The sequence below is a fragment of the Falco rusticolus genome, chromosome 15 (assembly GCF_015220075.1).
Source record: "Falco rusticolus isolate bFalRus1 chromosome 15, bFalRus1.pri, whole genome shotgun sequence".
NCBI lineage: Eukaryota > Metazoa > Chordata > Aves > Falconiformes > Falconidae > Falco > Falco rusticolus.
Genome location: NC_051201.1, coordinates 22,651,814 through 22,671,995, shown reverse-complemented (window position 1 = coordinate 22,671,995; position 20,182 = coordinate 22,651,814). Strand labels below are relative to the sequence as shown.

At 49.1% G+C, this 20,182-nt stretch overlaps 1 protein-coding gene across 1 annotated transcript in view; it reads right to left on the bottom strand.

The window, feature by feature from the left end:
* Positions 1–315: 315 nt before the first annotated feature.
* Positions 316–20,182, bottom strand: part of ATP6V0D1 (ATPase H+ transporting V0 subunit d1) — a 37,049-nt gene continuing 17,182 nt past the window's right edge. The window contains exons 3-8 of the mRNA XM_037408958.1: positions 11,963–12,141; positions 8,781–8,860; positions 4,035–4,112; positions 3,239–3,415; positions 2,287–2,364; positions 316–1,747 (exon numbers count right to left, since the gene is read on the bottom strand). Coding sequence (XP_037264855.1) covers positions 1,586–1,747; positions 2,287–2,364; positions 3,239–3,415; positions 4,035–4,112; positions 8,781–8,860; positions 11,963–12,141 — 754 coding nt within the window. The 3' untranslated portion in view covers positions 316–1,585. The remainder of the gene's footprint in view (positions 1,748–2,286; positions 2,365–3,238; positions 3,416–4,034; positions 4,113–8,780; positions 8,861–11,962; positions 12,142–20,182) is intronic.

Sequence of the window (20,182 nt, the reverse complement as noted above, 5' to 3'; positions counted from 1 at the left end):
GACGGTGCCCCAGGGGGACAGCCCCCCGCAGGAAGCCCAGATGCAGGGGGACAAGCCATGCAGCTCCCCATCAGCATGGCTCACTCCCCTGGCACCCATCAGCTCATCACCCAGATGCACCCACAGAGCAGGCAGCACCTGCTGTGTGGGCTGGATCCAGGGCCCAAGGGCTGGTAGAAACAAGTGGTCCCAAGTCATGCAGGAGCCACACCAGCACACACCCGCCCCCCGCCCCACCCCCAATACCATATTCCCTGTGCTAATAGCTCTTAGGGATGTGGGAACAGGTGCCCAAGTAAGCAGGGAAGAGCATGGTGCAGTAGGCAGATATTTATTGGTGTAGAGAGAAGGGGATCACAGGATAATAAACACTGCAGAGGTGACCACAGCACAAGCTGGGACAGAGCTGCTCTCCATCGATCCCTCCCAGCAGCAGCAGCACTGAGCATGCGTTTCCCACCAGTGAGGCTTCTTTGCTACCACACTACTGCAGGGCATCTCCCAGACCTTGAGAGCAAGTGGAGCTAGCCTGGCTGCAGAGCAGCAAGGAACAGGGCTGCCACACCATGCCCAGGGCTTAGCTCTCACCCCCTAACCCCAGAGGGGCGGCTGCTCTGCCAGCAGCTGCCCTCTGCACACCTCAGGGTGACCAAGTAGAGCCAGACCCAAGGGCTGCTCTTCCCAACAGCCAGCTGTGCCCACGCGGCTCCGCAGCAGTGCCAGCTTGGACACCCTGCACCAGCCTTGATGTCTGCTCTGGGGTGGTGCAGGGGTCCAGCACCTTCCACAGAGCACAGGACCTTCCTGCCTCTTGCACGGTTGTGACTGTAAACCCCCAAGCCGTGGGTCTTCAGGGGAGGAAGGAGCTCAGCCAGCTTATGGAGCAGTTTCAAGCTGCAAGGCAGGAGGGAGCCTGAGAGCTGCTTCTAAGGACATGGGGAGGCTGTGCTAGTGCAAATGCTGCCAGAGCAGGGAAGAGTGTGCTCCACACACACTCTGGCTCTGCCCTCCTGTTCCCACAGGCTCCATCCCTGTCCCAGCCAGGGCTGCCCAGTCTCTCCCAGGTCAGGGTTAGCTACAGAGAGATGCAGGGATTGCGCAGCAGCATGGGCTACACTACAAATGATAGTCAAACTAAATCTCACAGGAACAACACCGACGAGGAGGTGTGCAGAGCACTGACAGAGAGGATCCCCCAGCCATGGCAGACCTGACGTGTTCCTCCGCAGTGCTGGGAACCCCTCACAGGCAGCAACCCCCCAGCTGGTGCTTGCTCTACGAGCATAAGCGCATACAGCAGATTAGTACAGTAACACAGGGACTATTAGATACACAACAGGAGGTGTCTCTCCTGATACACAGGGCCAAGCCTGTGCCGCTGGTCCCTCCAGATGCCTCACAGTACACACAACTCAAACTTCAGCTTGTGAATAATTTAACTAGCAACTGTACAATTTCCTCATCTGAGCCAGTTCCACAGACGGGACATCCCTGGAGTCTGGAGAAGGGATAACTCAGGGTGTTAGTTAGATAGGGGTCCCTCCGGACTCCAGGGGCAGGAAGGTCAGACAGGAACAGAGCAGGGTTAGAAGATAGGAATGTAGTTGTCAATCTTGGTCCTGTGCCGCTGGGCAATGCACTCTGCGATCCACACAATGTTGCGACATTCCTGCTCCTTCAGCTTCACAAAGGCATAGAAGACTCCAAAGTGGAACTGGTTGAGGAAGGCCAGCTTATTCAGCTTCACCTAGGGAAAGCCCAGAGGAGGACATGTCACTTGTCCACCTCAGATGGGAGGAGCTGGCCAAGTGTGTGGCCTGAAGCAGTGTGGGAGGTCCCATGACTTCCCCAGCAGGCTGGAAGGCCCAGCACAGGTATTCTGTCTGCTCTGCAGGTCCTTGGGACAGCTCTAACCTACAGCACATGGCTGAGGACAGGCTCTAACATTTGAAGGAGGAAATATTTATACCCTCAGGTACTCTGAAAATCCTTCTTTCCCATGTAATTACACTCTGGTTTTGCTACCAACGGACCAGATACCCACCAGCAGCCCCAGACTTGTCTCTCACACTGCTCTAATCTGCCTGGGTGAGAATACGGAATGATCACCATGCTGGGCCCCCCCTTCCCTCGCTGGAGCAAAGGGCTGGCATCCTCTTCCTTCCCCCAAACCCTGTTCATCCACAGCGCCGCTGACAGGGCGGCAGACAAGCTTGCTGCTATACCTGGAGCTCTGCAAATGGCACAGGGAGGTACAGGCAGAGAAGCGTCTCGGGGCTCACTCACCTCATGCTCAAAGAACCTGTCTTCAAGGGTCTTGTCTCCAGGATTGCTACCAGCCCCTTCAAACAGCAGCTTGTACTCCTGCAGGAAGACGTTACAAAAGGATATACCCAAACCTCAAAGCCCTCCAAGCTCAGCAGCGTTTGGGGACTCCGTGTCAAACAGACACCCCAGCCACCACATCAGGTCAACAGAAAACACAGAAAAGCCAAGAGTCTGCCCCATGCACACATGAACATTGCCAATGGGATACTGCTGAGGCTGCACTGCACACACGCTGGCTGAAGGCAATCCCCAGGAAGGCAGAGAAAGCCTTTATTTCATCTGTGAGCTTGTCCAGCCAGAGATCCTACCACCTCTCTGAAACTGTATTGGTGCTTTGAGCCTGCAGGGAAGATGCAGCAGGTACAGACCCCTCCAAGTCAAAACTGGAGTGTTTGGGCCAGGCCCCTGTGCCCACAAACACTGGCACATGCTCCAGCTGCTTCAGTAAGGCAACACTGAGCTGACTCCAAACAGGTCCCCAGCCATGCACAAGGGCAGCTTAAGGAATCCAGACATATCCAACCATGTCCTCCCAGGTCAGTGCCGCCCCTGTGGACTGAACCAGAGCTCAGAACAAACCACTAAGGGCTGGAGATGCAGCACACCACTTCTCGCTGAAGATGTGTTTCCAAGCCCAACCAGCCAAAGACAGACTGCCATTGCTGCCTGTCCCCACAACCCGGGATGGGATGCAGGGCACACACTTCCCTATCACTACTGCAATGACAGCCATGACTAACAAGCTAATGGCATCTTGGCCAAGCAGAGCGCAGGTCCAACAGTAGCAGCAGAAGACCAGCACCCCTCTCCACAGGCTGTCAATCCACAGGTTTTCCCAGACCCCCAAGAAGCTCTGATCCAGAGCAGGTCCTTGCACCAGTCCCCACAGCCCTCACCCCAAAGCACTCACAGGGTAGTAGTCAGCAACGTTTTTGACTTGTTCGTAGTCATCTGCTCTGGCCAGCTGAGCCAGGCCCTCAGGGTAGAGCTTGCCACAGTGTGGGAACAGCTTTGCTCGGTCCTCCTTGGACAGCTCAGTACCAAATGAGTTGATGGTGATAATGAAGGCCCTCCGGTCAGCTTCAAACTGTGGGAGAAGAGCAGTTCACCTTGGGATGCAGCACCTTTGTCAGAGGCCAGCAGGTAACAACACTGCTCTGAGTAGAGCCACATCAGAAGGCAGCATGAGCAAGCTGCCTGGGACACAAACAGCTATCCAGTGTTCAGCCAGGGCAGGCTACACATGCAGGCTCCCAGTACGCCCAGCAGCTGACGCCTGGGAAGCAGTCAGGTGAGGAAATCCCCATCCCAGGCACAAGCCAAACCACAGAGCAGAACCCTGCGCAGGTCAAGGAGTCTCTCTCACCTACTGGCCCCATCCCACAGCTAGCCTTGGCACGGAGACAGGCCATGCACTGAACAGCTCTGGTTGTTCTCCTGCTTGTTATCTATGTGAGAGGATGAAGATGTTGCCACGAAGGCGACAGATGTGTCGGCACCTGGCAAGATCAGGACTGGGGAACCAAACCTGTTCAAAGTCATGTGCAGGCAGTGCTTTCCTAGGCCCCCAGTAAACAGGCAGAGCACACATGGGGGTGCTGAAGAATATCTTGAGCGTCCTTAATGCTGGCAGGCAAGCTGGGTCTGAGCACAGAGCAATGAATATCACTGCAATACTGCCCAGCTACAGGGGTTTCCAGACCTACCTCCAGTATTGGGCACATGGCATCTGCTGTGGTACCTCCCAGCACCTTGCAGAACTTGTAGAAGGACTCCAGGTAAGCCTGGAAGAGAGAGGGCAGATGAGCACTCTTCTACACAGCTTCACCTATTGCCCCACAGGGCCATTCAGCAGAGGACAGACAGCAAGCAGAGATGCTCCCAGACACTTTGTAACACAGTACAGGCATTCTCACCCCATGTGAACTTGGATGCCAAGCCCACACAAGGGACAGCACTTCCCCAGGGGCTGGAGACATGAAAGGTTGTGGTTGGGTTTAAGTGACTGCAGGAGCTTACAGCAGGCAAGATCCCCAGGCAGCAAGGTTAAAGTCTATTTTGCTCCTTTGTGTCATCTAACTCAAACGGATTTACTGAAGTCTCATGTGGTTTCTTGACCCTGCTCTGGCCTCCACAAACATGCCAAGCCACACAACTATAGCTGCAAGACCTACACTCAGAAAGCATGGCTGTGTAAGCAGAGGCAAGAGATGAGACAGGACATCTGTGAAGGGAACTAGCCATTCTCTGTAATTCTCTTTTCACACTGCAACCGCTTGGTCTCCATCCCAACCAGAGCACTGGAGAAAACATACAAGGCTAGGCACAGTTACACTGCCTCCAGGAAATGTAATCCTTTGTGGAGATGTACTGTAATCCAGCTGGAAGATGACTGTATCTCCCAGGGGGAGCCTATGAAAGCTGTGCACGGCTAAAAGTGCTGTTCAGCAAAAACTTTCTCAGAAGAAGTCATCATGTGATAAAACACCTCCTTGGACAGAGCGCTGCAACCAGAATCACTTAAAAGCAAAGGAGTAAAATGATGCTGAGACATCACAAATTGCTGCTTTGTCACAACTCCAGGACTGAAGACAGACCAAGAACGCCCGTGTTGGACACCCTCAGCCTCTGCACTAGGAAAGCACCTGCATTACTGCATTCTGTAAATATTTGTTACCACAAAGTGCAAGAGGACACGGCTGGGTAAGCATAACACATCAAAGAAACACAGTCTCCAGCACTTGCCACTCCTCAAACGCAGAAAAGCACAGAGCATCAGTCTGCAGAGCTACCACAAGAACAAGGACACCGGGAGCAGCCTTTGCTTGAGGCTGACAGAAGAGGGAACCTGGACAAGAGGGTCAGTCACTGCCTCTGCTCTTCTCAGAGTTCGTGCACAAAACTAAGACTTCAGAAGCAAAAATAGGTGAACTCAAACATCCAGCACTGACTGAGGATCCAGCACCGCAGGCACTATGAAAACACAAAACTGGGTACCTGCCCCTATGAGACACTCTGCAGATGACAGCAATTTATAGAAACTCTCCAGTGTCCCAAAACCCTTATCCCAGAAATGGTGGTGTCTTTACATATAACATTCCTTAATGGACTTTTACTTTCATGAACCCACACATTTATCCCCTGCCTCCTGCTAGCCTCCGACCAGCCTAAAGGGAGACCTCTGGCCTGTCCATCCACATTAACTTTTCCAACACTACCTGCAGTTACCACCACAGCTCAGATTCACTCCTCTTCCAGGTGAGGAATTTTGGTGGTTGGATCCTGGCTGAATGCCATGTGTTCACCAAAACTGCTCTATCACTCCCCTCCTCAACTGGACACCGGAGAGAAAATATAACAAAAGGCTTGTGCGTCAAGATAAGGACAGGGAGATCACTCAGCAATTACCGTCACTGGCAAAACAGACTTGACTTGGGGAAAATTGGTTTAATTTATTACCATTCACGTCAGAAAAACACTTCCCCCTACCCCTCCCTTATTGCTGGGCTTAACTTAATTCCCCATTTCTCTACCTCTTCCCCTCGAGCAGCACAGAACAGGGAATGGGGGTTACAGTCAGTTCATCACACATTGTCTCTGCCACTCCTGCCGCACACTCTTCCCCTGCTCCAGCGTGGCATCAAGCTGCTTCAGCCTGGCCTCTTCTTGCCACAGGTTCACAAGTCCTGCCAGCAAACCTGGGCTCTCCATGGGGTCACAGCCTCCTTGGGGCACATCCACCTGCTCCAGCATGGGGACCTCCAGGGGCTGCAGGTGGATATCTGCTCCACCATGGACCTCTGTGGGCTACAGGGGGACAGCCTGCCTTGCCATGGGCTTCACCATGGGCTGCAGGAGAATTTCTGCTCTGGTGCCTGGAGCACCTCCTCCCCCTCCTTCTTCACTGACTTTGGTGTCTGCAGGGCTGTTGTTCTCACATAATCTCACTCCTCTCTCTCACTGGTACAGATTTTGTTGGGGTTTTGTTTTGGTTTTTTCCTTCTTAATATGCAATCACAGAGGTGCTGCCACTGTCACTGACTAGCTCAGCCTTGGCCAGCAGCAGGTCTGTCTTGGAGCCGGCTGGCATGGGCTCCATTGGTCATGGGGGAAGCTTCTAGTATCTTCTCACAGATGCCACCTCTGTAGCCCCCCACTACCAAAACCTTGCCGTGCAAACCCACCACAGGAACCCTAACTTTTTTGTAGTTTCCCATACAGAAGTCATTGTACCCAAACCTTTAAACATGTCCTCCTTAGCTGCTTTGCCTTTTCTGCTGTTCATATTCAGAGAGGAGAGGAATGAGACAGTATTAGGACAAACGCACTACAGATATATACAGTACAGTGATATTTGTGCAGTTCTCTCCTACTGCCAGGAACAGAGGACCTTGTAGAGACACACTTGCTTAGGTCAAGATTTCATTCAGTAGTAGAAAGGAACAAGGAGACCCTCGCTGTAAAGGCAGAATTAGGATTGCTTCCTTGCCTCTCCCATACATCACATTTATCCACATTGATTTGTCCAGTCAAAGCTCCTTCAGCTGATTCCCACAAGACAGTGGCCAGCAACGGCCAACAGTCAGCCAGCTTCACTTCAACATTATCTGCTGAAGATGTGGAAAAAAAAGGGAGTAAGCGAAGAAGATGATAATGCCAGCCTGCCTCCATTGCAGGACTCCACTGCTGACTGCCCTCTACACCAAGAGCTGACCACTTACTTTCAATTAATCTCTGCTCCCCATCTTAACCGTATTTCCATTTGAGAACCTTCTCACTTGTTATTGCTAACAAGAAACCTTTGTAATTGCTTTCCTCCTACGAATCCCACTCAAACCTTCTGTCTACATGCTCAGATTCCTTCATAAAACCTCCAGTAGGTCTGGGAGGCAGCACTTCCCATGCAAACTCCTCCCGGACACAGGCACCTATCCCAGGCACCTGCCTGCTGTGTTCCTCAGAGCAGCTCTGTGCAGATTTCAGACCTGATTTTACTTCCTTCATTTGCCTATGCAGACCATTTGCATTATATTATACATTTTCCAGTCCCTGGGGAGAGAAGTGCCTTCAAGCGAGAGCCTGTAAGTGGCAGTTACTTTTTCCACCCTTGGATCCCAGTGATTTGTTACTGACAGAGCCCCTATGTTCCCTGGGGGCTGCTCGTTAGCAAAAGCCAGTCCCAGCACACACCAAGGGACACCAGGCATCTACATTTCAGTTTGGGGGTAAGAAGAGCAGAATGCAAAGCAGAATCAGGCCTCAAAAGGAGACAGGAAAGGATGTGGCAGCTGGGAAGCAAGGAGACACCCCACACCCCATGTGCCCCGTGCTCACACTGCTCCCTGCCTTCCCCCACCTGCCTTGTCTCAACAGAGGTCTGCACCCTGCAAGGGTGCTGGTATTTATGCATACAGGCACACCTCCCCCCGTTACAGCAAAAGACCAGTACATGCCAGAGGCCACACGCAGCTGGGCATGACTGCCGACTCACAGCTCCTTCTCGCCTCCCTTTGTCTTCTTCCCTTCACACCTGACTTGTTCTCTGCCTCTCCAAACAGGCCACGGTTTCCTTGGGAAGCAGAGGTCACACCAACTGCAGGCTGGCTGTGACCAGCCAAAACAGGGTTGGCAGATACAATCTGTATCCCACCCTTAATCCGCAGAGTCGAGATGGAGCGATAGCCACAGCCTGCACATAAACACGTGCTTTGATACTGCCAGCTAAAACCAGACAGGGCCTGCAGAGGAGATGACGGCTCCCCATGCAGGCTCAGGACAGGTTGATCCTTAGCCCCTCCACATCCCTGTGCCGGTAACTCTCCCCAGCCTGCAGGACTCCTCCAGCCTAGCTGCACCTTTCACACTGCTCTACCAAGAGCATCTAACGCCAACCACAGCCACTGAGGGCTTGAGCAGACTATTGGAGCTTCTTCTGAAAGAGCTCAAGACAGAGAGCCAAGCCCTCTGAAGTCCTTCAATCAAGCTTAAGATCTGAATGCAGTTAACTACACATCTAAATTCGTGTGATTAAAAGGAACAGCCTTCTCCTGCCTGTTTGGGGCCTGAGGAAATTTATTCAAAGGCATAACCTCTGAAAATCTCTTGCACAGACTCTTGACACCTCCAAGAAAACCATACTCTGCCTAGCTCTGGTGCCCTGACTGCAGAGCCGAGTGATCAGATGTCAGGACCCTCCAAGAACACTATCTTTACTTTCCAATGTATACAACTAGTTCTTGGTCACATTTACTCTACCACCACTCCAGGGAAGAAAAAAAAGATAGAGAAAGCACAATTATTTTTTAAGTCTACACCAAGAAGAAAATACCCTTTCATCTTTGGTTGAAGAAAGCCAGCCTACGTTGGAGGTCCTGACCCGAAACAGAGCTGTAGTCACACTAGGAGTAAACAGGGAAGTTAACATCTCCTTCCCTTCCCAGAGACTCACTTACCTTATACAGTGTGTTTCGAATTATTTCAATGTTCATTTCATCCAGGTCCTGTTCAGATATGCAGTCTTGGAAGAAAGCAGCTGAAACAGAGCCACAGAGTTAGCATTGCCCTAACCAGACCCATGCCCAGCAATTTCCAGGGTCCTCAACAATACCAGGCAGAAGCACACCCTATGTTGAACTTCTCTCTTCTAGGCCTAGCCCTTATCTTCAGCAGCCACCAAACTGCCATGACTCAAAACCTCAGGCTCCAGCATGGTTCCCCAAGCCACAATCATTCTGGGGGCTTTCACATGAAAATCTTTGTTCACCCCTTAGTCCTATGGTTTGGTTAACAACCTAGTCTCGGCAGAAATTCTCAGCTCTAGCCCCCAGCATCAGTGCCAGAGCAGCCTGTATTTAAAAATAAGCAAAACCCAAACTGTTCCCAGATGCAGGCCTACATGGTACAGCATGGCGGCAGCACTTAAGCATTTGTGAGACAGCAGCTAGTGAGTCCTGAGAAAGCCAGTGCCTCTCCCTCCTCCTCCAATATCTCAGTTGGATTAAGGAGGCATGGGGATGACACAGCTCCTCCAGCCCATGATACTCTGTGACTGGAGTCAAGAGCCATTTCCCTTGGTCAGGTCTATCAGTCCCATTTTCCACTTCTTCTAAGGACTTCTATTTCTCTAGTTGGAGGTAAGTAACAGGAGACAGAATGAAGTAGTCTTTTTTGATAGGATGCCCAGCCCTCTGTACCTTGCCAGAGTATCTCTGGGAGGGAGTCTGAGAAATTTTTGCCACCTAAAGAACACAGATTTCAAACCTAACACAGGGTATTGCAAGCTGCAGATAAACACAAGTCTTGTACATCTACTGTAACATAAGGCTGTCGTACCACTCGATTGTTAGAAAAAGCACAATAAAACCCATTGACAGGACTTTTATGACTTTTTCAACTCTCACTCAGCAACCAACTTTGCTGAATTTGCTACATAGAGAAATACGATCTTTCTCAGCTTACGCAGTCCAGCTGCGGGTAAAGGACACTGCACTCACGCTGAGAACTGACCAGTGCTCTCCTTTGTGCAACAAACCATGTACAATGTAGGCTCCCACCTTTGGCATGCCCCACTTTTACAGCACAAGCTCCCTGGCATGGGCAGCAGCCACACTGTGTGTGTAGAGAGTCCTGAATAGGGGTTAACCCCAACCCCCCCCCCAAGGGTTTCTTTGCAACGGCATCAGAGACCAATGCCACGTAGCCAGAGAAGCACTGCTCCCTATGGTTGGCAAAAACGAAAACAGAGTGTGCCAGGACTGGTTTTCACTGCAGGACTCACTGGCTAGCCTAGATAGCTAAGCAGTGGCTACTTCAGAGTAGCAGAGGAATGAGAACACAGCTATTTCAGTTCTTGGCCCTCCAATATCCGAAATTAGGCTAACAGCAAGTCTTATTTTGCCCTGCTAACCTATGAAAGCCATTTGGGGTTAGGCATTCCTACCAAGCCACGTAGCTACTCAAGTACTTTTAGGAGATAGAGCTGCTGTTTCTTTGCGTGTGGTCACTGGAAAGCATGCAAGTTAAACAACTGGAGCCTACATGCCTGCTTGTTTAGGCAACACAGCTACTCCCCACGTTCTCCTGCTGAAGAAACGCCACACTAGATGGTACACAGCCTCAAGGGTATGGCCAGGGCAAAGGTCTGAAGAAGTCAGCCTAGCCAGGGCAGAAGCAGGCAAAACTGACTCATGTACAAGTACATGAACACAAGAGGCAAAGACCCTCAGCTGCCAGCCATGTTCTCCAGAACCACCTCACCACTGTAACAGGACATTTTCACTCCATACACAGGCTAGAAGCTCTAAGGTCTCTAAGAGCAAGTATCTTTGAAACACTCCGTTCTCTCTTATTCCCCAAATGGGAAGGTTCCTGCTTATGTATGAGGAGGATTTTCTTCCTACACATCACCCCTACAGCAGGCTCAGCTCAGCTGTGTGCAGAGCCTCTGTTCTCCTGCTGCGTTGTTGCCCTACCTTGCATCCCGGACCTCTTGAGACTTGTTTTCCCTCCTTTGCTGGGTTCTAACTGGCAAGTCATTTTTCCATGACGACTGCTCCACTTGCCTCATTATCACACAGAGCATTTGCAAAAGCACTTTCCATTCCAAACCCAACTATTTCTATCAAATACAATATGATGATTTAAGAGTGTTTTGTTCTTTCTAGCAACCCTAAAAGAATGATTAATCACTGACTCAGGCATACCTCATTATGTTTTTGCCCACAGTGGCTAAACTAGCAAGTCACCTGTGACTACCTCTCCTACTACTGCAAAAAGACGTATGTCTTTTCTCCAGAACCTCTTCCTATGCCTTTTATCTTTAAGGAACATATCTGTCTGACTAGCTGTTCATAAGACACTTGGGTTTAGCATTATGTGCCTCCTGGTCAAGGCCCTGAGACAGTATACCCCACTGTAGGATCCTGCTACACTACGAGCTTAAAAAGGTTTTTGGAGATTTCTTTTTCTGCTGTTGTTGTTTGGGGGATTTTTGTATATAAAGAGCTTTCCTTGATCTAGAGCTAATTTTATCAGTCTCAGAACAAGACTAGGCATGTGCAGATCTCTATAATTATCTACAAAAACTGCCTACAAGAAGTTGCCCAATGGTCCAACTAAAAGTGCTGGAAATTAAAGTGACTCACTCCAGCAGAGGACCTGATAGACTAAGGAAGTATGTGTGCCATGTGTCTATGACAATTATTAAGAAGATCACATTGTGTAAGACCGCTCCAACTTTCTCCTTCCTTCCTAATTTCAGGTGACTATTCCCCGAAAAGCTAGTAAATGGACAGATCTAGCAGATCAGGTCTAACTATACCTGTACTACCATGACAGCTCAAGGCCTGGCTTACACAATCCAAACACTCCAGCAGTCTGCACTGCCAGTGTCCTGGTTTGGATGTTTGTTGAAAAGAACAGAGAGCTAGCTGGTCCTCCAAAGGAAAAACTAGCAAGGGGCAGGCATAAACCTGAAATCAAGCCCAGCCACCACAGGCAGTAGGGCCACAGCTGTGCATTATCAACCACTTTGTCTTCCAACTAAACTTAGGCTTAGTTGGACCTAGTTAGACTAGGAGAGAAAGGGACATCTGCTCCACACAAGCTGAGAGGTATTTTGAAAGGCTCCACTCACCCAGGGGAGTGTCCACCAGGATTGCATTGTAGAGCTCCGCAGGCGTCTGAGCAATGTTCACAGCTTCCATCTGCTCGAAACTCCCCAAAGGATGGCACTTGGGCACCAGTTCAGAGATCGAACGCTGGTGCAGAGTCCCAGTGATCAGCAGAATAACATTGTCAATCATGTAGCTGTACCTGGAGGAATGCAAAAGGAAGCCTGTTATAGTAAGAATACAAACCCTAGCACCAGCTGGGCACATATCTTCAGTCTCTGTGAACATCTCTAGAAAGATGTACCCTCCCCACAAAGAATTAGTAAAGCACCTCCTTAACGTTTCCTTCTCATGCCAGCCTAGGAAGGGGGAGGGGGAGGTCAAGCAAAGTCCCAAGCTGTGATTTATGCTACAGCTGAACACCACCACCTGGGCATCTCCACTGGAGTATTAGATTGAAAGGGACTTCTGGATGTCTCTGGCCCAATGTCCTGCTCCGAACATGGCCAGCTCCAGCTGCTCAGGGCTTTGTCCAGCTGAACTCCCAAATTATTTGCAAGGAGGTGAATATCACAACCTCTCTGGGGCTCCGCTTCAGTGTCTGACCACACACACAATGAAAAGTCTTTTGCTAGTCTTTCCCTAACAGCTAATCAGAATTTCAATTTGACTATTTGTCTACTGTCTCTCATCCTAACCCTTCAAATCTCCAAGAGAAGCCTGGCTCCAGCTTCCCCACACGGTAGCTGGGAACATTCGTCCTTCCAGCATTCCCACTGCTCTCCTTGTATTGCTTTACTCTGAGAGAGCAGGAGAAAAAGCGTACATGGTAGGACACCAGCAAAGGGGAATGTGCAGCTAGCCTGACTCAAGCTCAGCTTCAGTGCCAGCAGCACTGCTCCATCTTGCCCAGACTACAAAGAAAGGGTCACGTTTCTGCAGCCCCGCTCCCTTCCAAAACCAACAGGACTGGCAGCTTTGACACAACCTTCACTCACAGCCTCATGGAACTACACACAAGGTTTTTCACACCTCTACCATCAAAAGCTAGAAACGTCTTTGCATGAGTGTATTTGGCCTGGCTGAGCCCTGTAGCAGCCCTCGTGCTGCTGTGCTTATATCAGTAGCTAGAAAGGTGGTGGTAACACACCAGTGCTGTGGCTGCTGCTGAGCAGCGCTGGCACAGCATCAAGGCTGTGTCTCCAGCCTCCCCACCAGCACCAGTAGGGCTGTGGGTGGGCAAGATCTCAGATGGGGACGTAGCCAGGATGGCTGGCCCAAAGTGTCCAATGGCATATTCCATACCGTATGACATCTGCTCAGATATAAAAGCTAAGAGAAAGGAGGAAAGGAGGAGGAAGGGGGGGGGCATTCGTTATTTATGATGTTTGTCTTCTGCAGCAACCGCTACTGAAGCCCTGCTTCCTGGGAAGTGGCCAAACATCATCTGCCAATGGGAAGTAGAGAATAACATCTTTTGTTTTCCTTCACTTCCATGTGTATGACTTTTGCTACTGTTTAATGAAACTGCCTTTATCTTGACCCACAAGATTTTTTTCTATCTTGTTTTCTTCTTGCCCCATTCTGCTGAGGAGGAGAATGATAAAGCGGCTTGGTGGACACCTGGCATCCAGCCAAGGTCAACCCACCACAATGAGCTTATGTTATGATGTCCCTAACCAAGTTCTCCGCTTGTGTTACCCAGGATTAGCAGATTCAGTCTCTGGCGCTGCACTAATGGGACATTCAATCTGGGTCCATGGCACTCAGCACAAGTTCCACCAACACAAGCCTTTTCTGGCCCTTCTCTCTGTATGTCCATGTTTCTCTTGCACTGAGGAGCCCAGAACTAGCCACAGCACTCCTGGTAAGGCCTCCATCAGTGCCAAGCAGAGTGGAAAGATCACCTCCCAGTTCTCCCAGTCCAGCCAGAAAAGGGAAAGACAGCTGGCCTGAAGACTGGGAACACAGGAAAGGCTAGCAGCCTTCTCCAAGTAGAGGATCCAAGTAAGCAATCAAGGTACCATGTAAATACAAGGAGTTGAGAGGAAAAGTGTCTCCAGCAAGAACAGGAGTGGTGCTCCAGGCACCTTCACCACCAGCTGAGCCATAAAAGCCAACCAAGCTGAGAACCTGAAAAACATCAGGCAAGATGAGGGTTTTTTTCAGTCAGCAGATGCCTTTGCAAATGTCCCTCTGCAGCACAGGGAAGAGGCAGAGATGCTGGAAGAGCAGGATATCTGGGATTTTACACTCCCTTGCTCTCACTATTAGAGCTCTAACTCTAAAAAGTTAGATGATGGAAAAGACCTGAAGAGGCTCCTTGGCAGGAGCTGCTCCAGAACAAATTAAATCAGGCCTGAACCCGAATGGCAGAAGGAGCCATGCACATCAAAGTTGGAGCTCTCTTGAGGTTCAGGCTTCCCGCACGTACTTGAGTACTGAAGGAAGGGAACTTCAGGCCAGTACACTGGGACTGGGGCAAGGGCAGGGACGCCAAGGCTTTGCAAGCATTTATCAGACAGGCACTGGGATGCCGCTGGTCTTTATATTTCTGAGCTATCATGGACATAATGCAGCCCTGTTTCCCTTTGAACCACATCAAAGGCAGGGAAGCAGAGCCAGTTAAAGGCAGATTGCAGTAGTTTTTATTAGATGGGCTTTACTGCCTCTCAAATATACTCAGCGGGTATATACATGAACAAATCCACACCTTAGTTCCTCAAATGTGCTGCTTTTCTCTCCACACTGCAGGGTTGGGTAATGCACCTCCTGGCCCTACCACTTTTGCAGAGAGCTTTTCTGTGTTTGCAGCCTACCTTTCCAGGGACATTCAATCTAGAACCAGTTCAATCAGCACAAGCGTCATGAACTAGCAAACCTCCTTTTGCCCTTTAATCCACAAGGTCATTATCCTCCCTTCTGTTTGTGCACCTCTTACCATGGAGATGATTGCAATCTCCAGGACAGCAAGAAGGGCCTGTTTATGAGAACTGTGGGTAAGTCCCTTGCAGTAAGCAGCTGGTTGCTGGTAAATACAAGCACCTGCACCCTAACACAGATTCACCTCTGTGAGGTCTGCCAGACCAAGGATACAAAAGAGAGTTTCCCAGCTCCACCATCTGCCCTCAAATGTGCAAGTTTGCTTAGTACAACACAGATAGCTTTCAGGAAAGAGGATACACAGGACTGCTCTCACCAAAGCAACAACATTGGACCAGACCAAATTTGTTTCTTCAGCTCAGCCTGCAGTGCAGAGCCTGCAAGGAAATACAGTCATTGCGCAGTATGCTAGCACACCTCTTTCCTATTCCCAGTTTACCACAGATCTTGCTCTCTGCAAGATATTTGTGACTTGCAAGGAGTCTGGCCAAAGTCAACCATACAAGAGGAACTGAGGGAAAAAGTCTGGAGCCCTTTCTGTTCATAGGTCTTCAAAGCACCTTAGCTTCTGGCTTACTGGGGTCACACCAAGCTCATCCATGCCCTCCCAGTCCAGCTCAGCCTGAAAGCCACAGCCAGGTTTGGGGAGAATAACCCAAGTCACACCCTCTTCACGCATGAGATGCTTCTGCTTTCAGACTGATGGTCCCATGAAAGACAACATAGCTGGCTTCCACTACCTGAGTGCAAAGCATGACTCTTCCTGTTTCATTTATATTCCTTAACTTTCTTGTTTCCTTGTCCTTCAGGAGAAGTCTGGGGAAATGCACAGTCTATAGACCAAATACCAAGGTCTCTAAGGAGGCCCAGCACCAATTATTTAAAAGAGTGTACTTTAAATTGAGACAACTTAAATCTCCTGTCAGAGAAGGATTCATCCCTACAGGAGGAGGAGTTACCATGTGCAAGACAGAGGGGAAACTTCTCATTTAAATTTCCACTGTGACAGCATTTCAAACCTTTATGATAACAAGAGAGCTGCAGCAGGACAAAGGTCTTCTTGTGCCTGCTGAGGCCAGGCAGACACCAGCACCATTACCTAATCCTTCCAGATACTTCCCATTTCCCTCAAGCTAGCCCTGACCACGCTTACTCTCATTCAGTCCCTGCTTCATCCCAGTAAAAGCAGTCATGGCTTAGCCAATGATGACTGCAAGGCAAGTTTTCTAGTGCCAGGGCAGCCAGAAAAGCCTTCTCTCATCTGTGGAAGGGGCAATGCTTGCTGTCCTGTGCCAGGTCCCAACAAGAATGCATCTGCCTCCATTAGCACAGCTGTACTAAGACCATAGCAGAAGTCCTGGCTACACTGGCATTTCCTCCCAGGCCCAAAGGATTTGATTTATTACAGTGGCAGCAGTTTTTCCTAGGAACCTCCAACTACTCGTTTAATAGAGCAGCTTTTATCATCATTTTTCTCACCTCCTATTAGGTTCTGAACAGCTTCAAATATTTCAATTTTCATGGTTAATTGCATGGTCAGACCCCTCCAAAAGCATTTTAACCTTCACTAGCTCTCAGAGCAGCTAATAAGAGGACCAGACTATGGGACACATCAGAAAACAGGAGTCGATGGTCACCTGCAACACCATGAAGTCTTACTGCAGCCTGCTTTGCACAGAAAAAAGGTTAGGATGTGGGATGCTCTGGTTGGAGACTGGAAACAGGTAGAAGGACTGACAAGCTCCTCACTGAGGATGAACCTCTGCACTAGCTCACTGGGAACACAAACAGCTCTGAGAAGGCCCTATGTGGAGGCGCTGTATAAGCTACAGCAAGTGACAGGGGGTGGGAGGGTTTTAATTAATGGCACCTTATGCCAAGCTTCCAATCTTGCCTCCAAAAGACCATGACAAAACTCTGTTGGGCAAGAATGTGGTTTAAGCTCTGCCTCAAGCTGCTACCTGCCCACGCAGGGAGATGGACACAAAAAGAGTGTATGTTCAAGCCAGAGTTTCACATGGACAATTATACAATGCCTTGCTCTTCCTCTCACCCACTGAATTGAGCTGTGGTATATTCCAAAAATTCACACTCACAGAAATACAATTTTAGTTGACACTGAGAAGCATCAGTAACATCTCACGTGAGAGCAGAATTTCTTCAAGGACAAAAAAAGAGTCTGGAAGCACAGAAATACCATCCACAGCAGGAGAGAGATGATGGTGTATGGCTTCCTGAAGTCCGAGACAAGCGGAGCCAGTTATCTTCACTCCTCCAGCAACACCCAGTTCAGCACAATACACACTGGGTGACACTCACATAGCAAGAATAAGGGGTGGGGGTGGGGGGCCGCGGTGGAATGGGATGACACATGTTCCTTCCACCAGCAGCAGGTCAGAGAGATGGTTCTTACTGCTGGTTTTGGGAGGTGCAGTCTCAGACAGGTACAGCAGAGGCCTCTCAGAGAAAACAGGTGAGCCAGGCCCCAGAAGCTAACTTAGCTAACTTCTGGGGTAGTCATCCACAGACAGCTAGCAAGTAGAACCGAGGAGGAGCAGAGCACACATGCGAAAGCCATGTGCAGGTACTGTGACAACGAATGTTTTCCTCCTGGAGTTACGTAAGTATAGCCACTGATAAATGAGACATGCAAAAAAAGATTGCAATGGCCCACTGAATACTGGGAAAGGCTTTTTAGCAGAGGAGCACATGAAATATATGAAAACTCATCACATGGGGTTCTTACAACTTGGCCTGCAGTCACTCAGGCAGAGCCCTGCAAGGCAGGACCGCCAGGACAGTTAGGGCTTCTCCCTCCCTGGTTTAGGTTTACTAATCTAATCTGATCTAATCATAAAGAGTCATTGTCTTACAGCAGATAGGTTGGTTTTTTTATTGCTTTCTGCTCCAGGATACTAAAGAAACCGTAAACAATACTGCAAGTGGTCACAAAGCGTGACTAATGACGGATGCATTTCTCAGGGATCCTCTGAAAAGCCTTGCCAAACTGTAGCTTAACAGCTGCCGGGCAAGGGGTGATGAGGACAGTCCTCCGTGTCAATAGCAAACAGAGCAGTGGGCTGATGCAGAAGTGCATGGCACGGAAGAACCGGGTTGCAGCTCAGGGTTTTTTCTGGGATGGGTTAATGTATTGCATTGCTCAGGCAACTTTAATGCTTTCCAAAACCAGCATTAGACTTCAATTCAGACTAATGCTAGCAAGGTAAAAGTCACTATGTGACTGCATTGGGCAGTTGCTCAGATTATTGTAGAAGCATGTGTTTATTTTGGGATGAAAAAGGGAAATCTCCAGTGGGATCAGAGCAGTGCTCCGAACTCAGCATGAATTCTAGAGACAGCTTTAAATGAAGATGAAGTTGTTTTGACTATAGTCACTTTAGCATCTGCTGCTTCCCTCTCGCAGCTCATCCAGTTCAGGTATTCAGAGGGCTGGTGGGGGAAGTAACCTAAGGAAACAGTTGTGGGCTGGTTGTACTGCTGCTTCCTGGGGTTTGTGCATAAGTACACAGACCCACCTCTATATCCCACTGGGTTCAAGACCTGAGCAAAGGTGCTGGTACACAGAGCCACTTGTCACACCTCTCAAGCTTCAAATACAAGCTAGTCATGGGGCAAAGCAATGCACAGACTTCAAAGCACAAAAGAGCAGTAGCTGATGCTCAGAATAGCACCAACAGCTGAGATGCTTATATCTGGAGTGTCATTTTAAGATCATTAGTAAGTAACTGTACAGCTGTCCTGAACTGGAAAGGAGAGGGATGCTGCACAACAGGAAGACCTCAGTGCCTCACTGAGGCTCCTCTGAGTAATAGACAGTGCATGAACTGAGTCAAATCCTTAAATCAGTTTTTCAGTTCAGACTGGAACATGTCAGACCAGCGGCTTCTGGCCAGGAGCAGTTCTACTCTTCTCTAGCTGAAGCTCAGGCAGTTCAGGGAACAACAGCAAGAGCAAATGCAGCATGTGACAGTCTCCACACAAGTGAGCTGATCTCTTCCTGTCTTTGCACACTGTCTTTCCTAGAGTCACACCAATAAAAAGCCACACCTAAGCAGCAAGTTCGTGAACCTGCCAAAGAGAAAGCTGAGAATTTCATGCTTGCCACCACAAACCAAGGGCACTCAGCCAATAAGTGGGTGCCCTGCTAAACTCAGATAAACGAGACCATTTCACAGCAAAGTTCTAACTTCACAGTACTACAGAGGCCGTGGCAGCCTTTCAAATGCAAGTATCCAGGAATGTTCTCAGCATTAATCTATATTTAGCTGCATCTCCTCATGCTTTTTACCATCTTCTAATGAGTCTAGGTCTCTTGGGATACTGACCTCAATTTTCCAGTGGTATCATCTGGTAACTCATAAGCAGTCATATAGTGTTAGCTGCATTAAAGACTAGTAAGAAAAAGGCTACATGAAATACTTTTAATTTTGAGGCTTTATGAATATGACATCGTGTTCTAAACATGTACAAACCCCTTGAAACACCAGGGAATGTTTTGAACACCTCGCAGCCTCACGCAAGAATCTCTGGTTGCCTAAACTTGATGTCTCAAAGCATGAGAAACACTACGCTGATAGACAAGGCTGAGTCCTGGCACTCTGTGCTGGGCAGACTTCAGCACTAATTACATTTTAAATATTGACCATAAACATCTAATCATGCTGATTTCACACAGACCAGCTGCAAAAGCCAAATTTACATAAACTGTTTGCTTACCTTCTCTACATGTAAAGCACTAAAAGAAAAAAAAAAAAAAACAAACCACCCCAAAAGACTCAAAAAACATTTCAAGGGCACAAGGTAAGAGTAAAGGCTGCAGTGCAATCTCACATTATCCCCAATTGCCCCTAGTAGCTAAGAAAGCTGAATGAGTTTAATGGCCTAAAAGCCTTTACCTGCTTCTCAGTGAATGTGTGATCTGCACTGAGCTAACACGCAGAATATTACTGCGCATACAGACCTGCTGCCAGCAAAAGACAAGCAAAATCATCATCCCACTTGACATATGCAGTAAACCACACAGGGTAGACACAAGATTTAGCTCAGCCTCTAAATACTGTGGTACTTATGCAAAGCTCTATGTAGGTGTTTGTTAGACTTCAAACTAGCATACAGAATGGATCTAGGAGAGGGGACTAGGATCCATGATGTCCCCAAGAAGCCTTCAGAAGCAGTGCCCTTGGCCTTCAGGCCTTCTCTGGGTGGAACTTGTCAGTTAGAGCATTGGGCGAGGCAAGTCAATGGAAAGGTAAAAGGAAAATGAAGGTAGCTAAGATCTAGCACGAGACCTTGATAACAGTGTCAATCAAGGAGTGAACACGTTACATGGGAACAGAAGC